The 10260-nt window shown below is 36.2% G+C and overlaps 2 protein-coding genes across 2 annotated transcripts; both read right to left on the bottom strand.

Annotated features, from left to right (window-relative positions):
* Positions 1-98: 98 nt before the first annotated feature.
* Positions 99-2531, bottom strand: rplp2 (ribosomal protein, large P2). The gene is made up of 5 exons (XM_015043515.1): positions 2424-2531; positions 1152-1275; positions 1033-1081; positions 377-478; positions 99-227 (listed from the first exon to the last, which is right to left on the bottom strand). Exons 2-5 carry the CDS (start codon positions 1272-1274, stop codon positions 151-153), a joined length of 351 nt encoding a protein of 116 aa, XP_014899001.1. The 5' UTR covers position 1275; positions 2424-2531; the 3' UTR covers positions 99-150.
* A 638-nt stretch (positions 2532-3169) lies between these two features.
* LOC106954207 (adenosine receptor A1) lies at positions 3170-8642 on the bottom strand. The gene is made up of 3 exons (XM_015043518.1): positions 7636-8642; positions 3673-6938; positions 3170-3572 (listed from the first exon to the last, which is right to left on the bottom strand). Exons 1-2 carry the CDS (start codon positions 7986-7988, stop codon positions 6305-6307), a joined length of 987 nt encoding a protein of 328 aa, XP_014899004.1. The 5' UTR covers positions 7989-8642; the 3' UTR covers positions 3170-3572; positions 3673-6304.
* Positions 8643-10260: the final 1618 nt, after the last annotated feature.

The following is a 10260-nucleotide window of genomic DNA, read 5'->3' on the forward strand; positions in this document are numbered from 1 at the left end:
TGCTTAATGGCGTCTTAATGCTTGTTTTACAAATAATCAGACATGAAAAACTGCCATAATATATATATATTTAAAACACAAAGACAAATAGTCAGATATCTGTGTAAACCTTTTACATTTTTATTGCTTTTTATACACTGAGAAGGACGATTAATCAAAGAGTCCGAAGCCCATGTCTTCGTCTGACTCTTCAGATTCCTCTTTCTTCTCTTCTTTTTTCTCTTCCGCTGGAAAAGAAAGTAAAACCAGCAGTTCAATATAGGCAAAACTATACAGATGTCACTGAAAACACTCAAAAAACCTGAGTGTACCTTACATTTACAAACTATTTTATATGTAGCTTCATATTTAGTTGTGTACAAAGACATATACATACCAGCAGCAGGTGCAGCCCCAGTTCCAGCGGCCCCACTACCAGCAGCTGCCGCCGGTGCTGCTACAGCACCACCTGCTGGTACAGAGGCTAACTTGGAGAGGCCTAGAAATAGAAGGACGATATGTTAGGAAAACTTTCATCTGTGGCATAAACTGTAAAGTTATGTACCATATACTATAAGCCGCTACTTTTTTCCCACGCTTTGAGCTATGTGGCTTATAGCCCGGTCAGCTTTTCTGTAGATTTTTCTTCAACCACCACAGGGCTCTTTAGCAGGAAGTGAATCATTGGAAGTCCAATTTGGAAATCAAAGAATAAAGTGGTGACTTTAATTTAGAACAAGCACATGCTTGTTCTCGACAGAGAAATGTTTTCAAACTCATACACCCTCATCATGGAAACAACACATAGAAGTTCATATGCCACTTTTAAGTTGAAGGCCATCAATCTGGCAGTACAGTTCAATAGCCGCTGCACGTCCTTAATAGCAGATTTATTAAGGACGCAGTCCTCTGCTGCATCCTTGTGGAAAACTGAGAGCGGTGGAGGTACCAGCGGCTTATATATGTAGGTTCCATTTTTTTTTTTTTGGGGGGCGACTTATAGTGAGATGGGCTCTTTAGTCTGGAAAATATAATAAATTATATAGTCCTTACCTGAATTCATGACTTCGTTGATGTCTTTTCCATTCAGTTCACTAATTACCTGATAAATGAGTAAGATTTTTACTACATGGCATCTACAAACAGAACTTCACAATCATTATATTACATACTTTATTCAAGCGTTCATCATCGGCCTCAATTCCCACACTGCTCAGGATCTCCTTGATGTCTTTTGCGGAGGGCTTGGTGTTCCCACCGAGAACAGCGAGCAGGTAAGCGGCCACGTAACGCATTCTGGAAATAACATGGCAAATGAGTAAGCTGTGTCTAGTTATCCATAAAGCATGCAAGCTCAAACGTCACAAGAAATAATGTTTTAGAACTTGTGAGATTAATTTAAAATGAAACAAATCCCAACACATGTAAAACACTGTTGATTTGCAAGATTTTTGAAGAGGCAAATGTTATAACAGAATTAGAACATTTCACTTTTATACCAAAATAAAAATGAATCCCAACAACTTTATTGTGCTTGGCAAATCAGCAAGAAAGTTAAGTCACATTGGTGACATTTTCTACTTAATTAGCATTATGTTGGCAATTAGTCAGAAAACATAGTTATTTTATGCTCTAGTTATGCTAGCCTCTTTGTAGCTTCGTTTTGTACTTATTACAGTTAGTATTTTCCTAAACTGCTTCGTACATCTGAATAAACCACTTTATACCTACCAAGAATTAAGTATTTGGAGGTGCTAAAACTTTTAACCCATATACATGAGTAAGGTGTGCCATTAGTTGAAAAATTTTGTAATTATCTTTAAAATTTTATCCGATTTTACTCAGATTTTACTAATTGCTCAATTTCGTACCTAAAAAAGTCCAGGAAGCAACAACCTAACAAGCAGTTACGAAAAGGTAAAATGACCAGTGTCCTTTGTGTTGTTTAAAACCTTAATACAGTATAATTGGCACATTTAGGTTAAGGGAGAAAAATAAGTTTTCAGGGCTTAAAAGTGGAATTAAGCCTCTTAAAAATGCACACAGCGTCTAGTACAAATTTAATCATGATCATTTAAACACGAGGAAGGGGATTCCATTTCAGCGTTGCTAATTTTAGCTTTCGTTTTTGATGTACTCAAAATGTCACACATGACCAAATAAACGGTCACATTGTTGGATTTAGTTTTATACAGCCTAAGCCTAACCATCTACCTTATTTGTCAGAGTTAAACCGTGCCATTTATAGTATATATCACAGCTAGGACAGGTAGCAGCATGTGGCCATGTTTTCCAACTACCTTCTATTTCTAACTGCGTAGCAGGACACATAGACGCGTTCATCACGATTTAAGCACAGAATAGAAGTGTCTGCTTTATTAATATAGGATAATACAGAAGGTGGTCTACAAAACATGGTATAAAAGGTGTAAATCTCGACTTACTTTTAAGTCTAAATAGACACGAAACGTCGGTCACGCTAAGCAATCCGGAAGAGGGTGGGAGGTGGTCCCGGAAGTTGAAAAGGACTGGATATAGCATTCTCATTGGTTGGTTTGTGTGCCAGACAAATTACGTCAAAATGCACTAACCTTCGCTCCCTTCTTTGTTTACAAAATATAAAGTTTTAGGGGTATTTTTTGTTGTTCGAATAAAAAAATCTATTCTGATTACAGATTTATTTTAACTTTATTTTTTTTTAGTTTTTATGTAATTTAGGATTAAATATGTAAAACCATAGTAATCTCGCAAATATATCCAACCGTTTAATTTGTTTCATAAAATTTGATGCATATTAAAATAAAAACTAAAACAAAAAACAGCAACTTGTAATTTTTCTGGTGCAACTGTAGCACCAGTCTTTTACAGGGCATTCATTTAGTCAATTAAGACCTGTTTATTTTAAATATTGGATTTCTACGTGATCTAATCTTTTAAATTGTCCCGTTAAATTCTATTTTCAAGCATTACTTCATATTTTTAGCAATTTGCTGGTATCAGATTGTTTTGACAATCCAGAGAGAGGCCAGTGCACACAAGTCAGTTAAAGTCATACACAAATTTGCAAAATATTTGTTTTATTATGTAGCTGTCGGTCCTGAACTGTAGCTGTAGGTCCAGTGAAAACTGTTTACGTAACAGTTTTCATTGTTACATAAATATCACATGAAATACAACAAGTGTAAAAGGATGGTGTGAACACCTTTATTCACATCCTATAATTCAACCAGCTCCTCCTGTCTCTCCTGAGTGAAGAGCCAGTCGATCAGAAACACGACTGAGTCTGACATAAACTCTGTTATCTTCTTCCCATTTGACACATACCAAATTTTATACAAACATTCAATTAGCAAAATCATCACAAAGATGATTAAAAAGACTAGGAAGATACGATCCATATAATAGTTTGCCTTTTCTCTGAAGGTCCATTGCTTCCATGGTTGCGCACGCTGACTTTCTCCATATTTACTGAAATGCAGCAAAGCTTGCTGTTCATCATCCAGGTCTTCCTCCGGAGCCTCCGGATCCTGGCTGCCGTTCGTTTCATCAGTGTTTGCCATTTTACAGTTCCAAATGTAAGCTACTGTCAGAAGCTTGAGGACATAAAGGAAAACAAGATGCCAGCGTTTCAATTCAAAACTGGAGAGAAAAAAACATCAGAAACTTTAATCTTATGAGTATGAAGTGTCCTACCTTGAAGAAGATTTATATTTTAGATTTGAGAAATATTGAAGAAGTACATCAGAAATTGAGACATTTATCTTCGTTGCTTCTCTTTTAGACCATGCTTCTGTTTCTTTAGTATTTGTTAGGCCATAGAAAACAGAAACAGCTGATGAAGCCAGTAATGCCGACTTGGTTATGTGGTATCTCTGTCACCAAGACAAGGGCTAAGGATTTAACCATGCTCAGCAGTTTGAAATCCCTTAGCAAGGAGGGGGGGCTGACAGATGGTAATATACGTATTAATGTGTTCATGACTAAGAGACAGACAGAAACAGAGAGGCACAGTGTTAACATTTTTCTTCCATTAGACTTCAAGAAAGTAAATATCTTTATAGAACAGAATTCTTTTTATTACTGTAAATGTTAGTATTTACCACACACACAATCTGAAAGACAAATTGCATGAAATTTCACAAGAAATTCACATATTTTATTTCAGGACACTTCTGTGGAAACTAGGCAGGAGTCAAACTGATGACAAAGCAGACCTACTCCAGAAGCTTTGGGTTTAGAGTTGGAATAAATCAGCTTAATGCTCTTTGGGTAATTGATTCAGATGGTCCAATGCTTTTCACCTCTCTGCAACATCTTTTAATATATGGCCCAGAGAAGCTGAATTAGCTGGACCAAACCCTGCATTATGTGGTAAAGGCTTGGCACTAAATTGCTTGTCTTTGTCATAGTTCTGTTCCATGGAAGTAGCCTGTTATTTTGCAGTCTTAGCAGGGTAATTTAATTCCTATGCATATTGAACAGTGATATAATAATAATTAAAAAAAAATTACACAGCATAACAACCACATTTAACCTCTAATGACAGTGCAAAATATTAGCCTTCAATATGTTTTTATTTTTTCTTGACAATAAAATCTTCTTTTGGTCATTTCTGAAGTTTTGACCCAGTTCCAATTTTTTAAAATTGTGACAAATAAAGTTAGACTGGAAAAGTCTTGTGACTCACATTAGGTGGTTGAAATGTTAATAGATTAACACTGACATGAAGACACCATGAAAACAAAGATATTCTTGACTCAAATGAAAGCAAAGAAAAAGTTGAGGAATTTGAAAAGAACATGTTTATTATACCCATTATTGCTTGAAATGAAAGTAAATGATTCACAGGGTTATGATTGCTTCAATAGTTCTGGTCATTTAGCAAACACAGACAAATTTAGTATTGGTTAATATGAGAAAAGACAATGAGGGATATCCTGACAGTATTCATAAAACAGGCAAGTCTGTGGAAGGAAAATGCAGTTGACATTTGAATACTTAATGTCTGCTAAAACATTTATGTTAAATTTGTCCATCACATCCCCAGCTAACCACGGGTCTGTTGCCCTTTTCTGCACTTAACCTCTAATAACAGTGGCTTTTGTCAACCTATTTATTCTTTTTACAACTTTGGCAAACATATGCTATTGATTTTTGGAAAATCTTCCACATAGAGGGGGTGCTAACATCAATGTTTGGGAGCAAGTAGTCCTAAAATGACTGTTTTTTTTTGTTTGTTTGTTTGTTTGTTTGTTTTAACTACTGCAATAGTATTTGTGCATATTATCTTACAACTTGGTTACCACAGTTGACTAATTCAAGCAGCATGTCATCAATTTTTTTTCAGTTATATCAAGGCAACCTAAATAGAAATATTATCTATCCAACATTTTAACTTTAAATTAAGAAGAGAAAAGGCAATGAATCAATATAATATAGGTTCCCATAAATAACTGTAATTAGAACTAACACACCCAGAAAAAAAAGCTATTTTAAATCTGAAGCACAGTTATATCATAGCATTCAGATTATAAGGAAAAAGGCATTAGGCGGAAAATGGCATACACATTTGATAATAGGAGGATGCTGTTTAACACAGAAGTCTCTCTATATGGCTTTTGTGGTACAGACAATAAAATCTGTATATTTTCTGTTCATATGCACCATTTATACGATGTTTTTCCTGATGTGCAAAAGCTTTCTAATAGCCTTATAGACTTGTTGTATTATATATTGCAGTCTTATTTTCTTGTGAATTGTCTTTTACAAAAAAGGATTTAATACATGGCTGCCTGGGTAAAAATTTGTGGCTAGCGATCTGGGACCATGTGTAGATTCTTTTCGGTTACTCCCATAGTCCAAAGTCATAACTGTCATGTTAACTGGACCCTAAGTTGTCCTCAGATGGATGTGTGTGCAAGGTTGATTTTTAATGTATGTCTTTGTGTTCAAGCTGTACCTTGCCTCTTGCCTTCTGATGACTGGAGGTCATCTTCCCCCCTCTCCCCCCAACCATCACCCTCGTGACCCTTGCAAGGATAAGTGGGGTAAGCAATAGATGGATGCAATTTAACACACATTTTTTACATTTAATGTAAAAAGTTTTTTTTTTTTTAAATCAACAGTTGCCTGCATATCTAAGTAGAACTCAAATAGTGTTTAACAGTTCCCAAGACCATGTATACTGAAATCACAAAAAAAAAAAAAAAAAAAAAAATATGTTAAAAAAACAGGATCAGTCACACTTTTTTTCATTTTTGAATATTTAGAGCATTTTTAGTCCCCCTGGGACTATGCATTATAAAATAAAATTCTTCCATATATGCTATAGGTTCACAGCTGTATTTTCACTCCCTTCTATTGCGCTAGTAGGGCATCGGGTGGCCACCATTGTGTTACATAACATGCAGCGGCGAATTATTTGGATCAGAGTAAGACGGAACCGTTTCATTCTGAATGCATAAACCATCGGGTTGAGTGCTGAGTTTACATGAGACATAAAAATTCCTACATACACAGCAAATTTGGGTATTTTATAGTCTGAGTAAAAAAAGTCGATGCAATTCATGATATGTATTGGCATCCAGCATATAATGAAAAGAAAAACCACCAAGACCAGCGACTTGGCCAGCTTCAGCTCCTTTCGGTAGTACTTTTCTCCATCACAAGTGGCCTCAGCACGGCGGTTGAGCTGCTGCCGGATCACTCTGAAGATCTCCCCATACAGAATGATCATCAAGACCAGTGGCACCACCACACAGACGAAGAAATTAAAGTACACCATGTAGTCCATCCGAATAACATTTTTAAACTCACAAACGATCTCTTTGGAGTTACTGAAGTTCCCATGGTGCAGGTTGTTCCAGCCAACCAATGGAACCAATCCACTGAGGATGGAGAGGATCCAACACATACAAACTGCCATGTATGCCCTCCCCTGGGTCACTATGTCGCCATACCTGGGCAGCACAATCAGAAGAGAAATGAGAGTTTTCTCCAATCACCTAAATGCACTCGCAGACAACTTTAATGGCATTTTCCTGAAGCAAGGCCAGTCGGTTATTTCTCAGAAGCATATTTTTAAGTGTCAGCCTTTGACTTCAGGATTCAGCTGATAGGCAAACATTAGTGTGGACACCTGCCAGCTACCTAAACAAACTGCCTTTGTCAATAATTTATGCAGACAATATTTTAATTTACTTAAAAGGTTTAATGTCCAGCCTTCTGATTTGTATAAAACTTGGCACTGATGTTACTGGACACTCAGTGGATTGACACACTCAGTGAGTATTCCTCTCTGTCTCTCTTTAACAAAAAAACAGAAAACATGTTTGAAAATGTTTTGTGACAGTAGAGAAAAATTATTGAATATTTACTTGTTTTTATTTAAAAGACATTTCAAATCAAGTAGTGAAAGTAAAAGTTTAGAAAACCACTGTAGAGCTGAAAAAAAAAGATTTTATTAATTTCCTGTTTTGTTCCATTAGTAATATTCAATTATTCATTTTGAAAGCGGTTTTGGTCTCTTACATCGCAACATGGATAATCTACCGTATCACTCTCTTTTTAATTGCATTCAATCTTAATGTGAAATGCAGGGAGAAAACAACATGTAAATTTGAAATGTAGATATGTGAAGTTAAAACTTTTTCTTACCTTGTGGGAATTTTTATGCGCAGATATCTGTCGACAGCTATGGCCAGGAGGGAGAGAATGGAGCTCTGAGTTAAGATCAGCACCAGGCTGGAGAGGATGAGGCAGGTGTAGAACTGCGTCCTGAATCCCAGACTGATGACAATGGCCAGAGGGATAACCAAACTTCCAACAGCGATGTCAGCCACAGCCAGAGATGCAATAAAGCTAAAGGTGGTGTCACGGAGAGCCTGGTTCACATACACCACAAGCACAATTAATACATTCCCTAGGACAGAGGCCACAGAAATGGCTATCTCAATGGAGATGTACGCAACATCCATATGCTCCCTTGGCTTGACACCTGCAGAGGACATCTTTTTTTATTGTTCAATACCTAACTTATCTTTGCTCAGATTGTAATAAAATGTGAATCAGTTCCTTTTCTCCTTTTTGTATTCTCCTTCAGCAAAAGCATCTTCCAGTAAACATGTAGTTCAGCTGAGACAGATGTAATATTAGCCTTGCCACATTTAGAGCCCATGAAGGCACACCGACTGTTCAGTCTTCGGCATCAAATTCAAAATCTCTGTAAGGAAGCCAGAGCTGGTACATCACCACTCTTCTCTACTCTCTCACTCCCTCCTATTCACTGACTACTCTGTATAAACGAGTCATAACATCAAGGGGAGGGACTTTGTTTTCTGCAGCACTCTGCAGCATTAGTTTTGCTTGCATTAAGTGGGTATGTGTGTGCCCTGTGTGTGTATGTGAGCATTACATTTTACTGTGGAAACAAGCTACATGATAACTGGAAGTGTACAGTTAGGCTGTGAGGATGGGCAATCATTAGCATTGATTTGGTCATATAATAAAGTTAATGTATCTTCATGAACTTCATCAATAGACTTCAATGTAGTCTGTGAAAGTGGTTTGATCTCCATTATGAAAGTTTTATAACTAGTCCGTAATTTTCTCAGAAAACAGTTTTTTGTGTGTTCATTGACACTTTCTCAGGGATCCTTTTATATAATTTGTAGGAATGTGTGGTTATTTGTAAATGTTGAGCAGTAAAGACGATATATTTTAATTTTACCATTTAAAAACTCTTATAAAGGTCTTTGATAAGAGTGTTGCCCTCTTTCCTTCTCCTTTTCTCTCTCTATCTCTCCATTCCTCTGCCTTTATCTCCATGGGGATATTGGAAGTGGAAGTCTATCCTTCTATTAATTAAAAATTTCCACTAATGTTGGAGAATTTAATGATGCAGATGACAGCAAACTCTGTAGAATGCTGAGACATTCAGAGGACACTAACATGGTCCTTTACTGAACTCTCACAAATCAGATTAGGGTTTCAAAATCACAAACAAGGTTTTAGGTATTCTACATTTAGTGTATATTAGTACATGTTTGACGAGTCTAATGACTTAAACTAGAGCAAATTAAAGATGCCCAAAGGTAGTGAAGAATAAGATGGGATCTCCTGTTTTTCTATTTCCCAAACTGGAAGCTACAGTTGGAAGCTAACTTCACTTTTGTTTAATGGTGTGTTACAGTATGCTGGGCTACAGTAAACTCTGCGAAAAGAACACATGTCAATGCATTTTATGAATGTTAGAATGATAGTGCAGCCATCCACAGACATCTGCTCCTAATTGTTTTGTTGATGACTGTTTTGTAACATGCAGCACAGTTATTATTTAGCATCTTATATTACCTTGAGAAATCATTTTAGAGAAAAATTCATAATGATAACTGATACTGAGAAATTTGATTAAAACACTAAAAACCTTTACAAATACCTTAACCATTACCAATAATCACAACCAATAATCACAACAGTGTGTTGAGTTGGGCTAACATGCACCATTATCTAGAAACTACAGTAATTAATTTTATTATTGGCTTGCAGGGAACATCTTGTACCTGTGCAAGATCAACAGCATGACAACGAAGCCTCTATTACCGGTTTTAATTAGCAAAGTTATTTTTAAAATTCTTTCCAAGCAACCTAGTGATGCATTTATTGGATCTTGTCACATTGCTGTCTCCGTTAGTCATAATCAGGATGTGAATCTAAGCACTTGGGCTGACTGATTCAAGTGTTTACATGAAAACAATTAATGAAAGGTATTAAAGAGCAGAGAAGGGAGGATTAGTAGAAATAATCACAGCCCATCTCTCTCTCTCGAATGTCAGATAATGCTCAAGAGGTACAATGCTTTGCAAAAGCCTATACACCTTGAACTTTTCTACATTTTGTCTTGATAGAACCACAAACTCGAATGTTTTGCACAGAAGTGTTCCAATTATTGTTATCGGACAATAAAGTATATTTCTATTCTATTCTATTCTATTCTATTCTATTCTATTCTATTCTATTCTATTCTATTCTAAGATTTTAGATGGTGGGCCAACACAAACACTAGGTAAGACAGAATTGTAAATTGGAGGGAAAAATTATTTTTAAGAGTTGATAGTTTGAATCACCTTCTATGTAAATACCTACTGCTTATCTTTTGCTGTGTTCCTATCAGATTTCCACATATAAAAGCATACATTATGGCCTGTGGTTCTTTGCAAAATTGTTCAACGTAGGGCATCCACCATGCTTAGGTTTTGTAATACTTGTTCACTAATATTCTCA

The sequence above is a fragment of the Poecilia latipinna genome, unplaced genomic scaffold (assembly GCF_001443285.1).
Source record: "Poecilia latipinna isolate Pla-1442-1.1 unplaced genomic scaffold, P_latipinna-1.0 Scaffold637, whole genome shotgun sequence".
Taxonomy (NCBI): domain Eukaryota; kingdom Metazoa; phylum Chordata; class Actinopteri; order Cyprinodontiformes; family Poeciliidae; genus Poecilia; species Poecilia latipinna.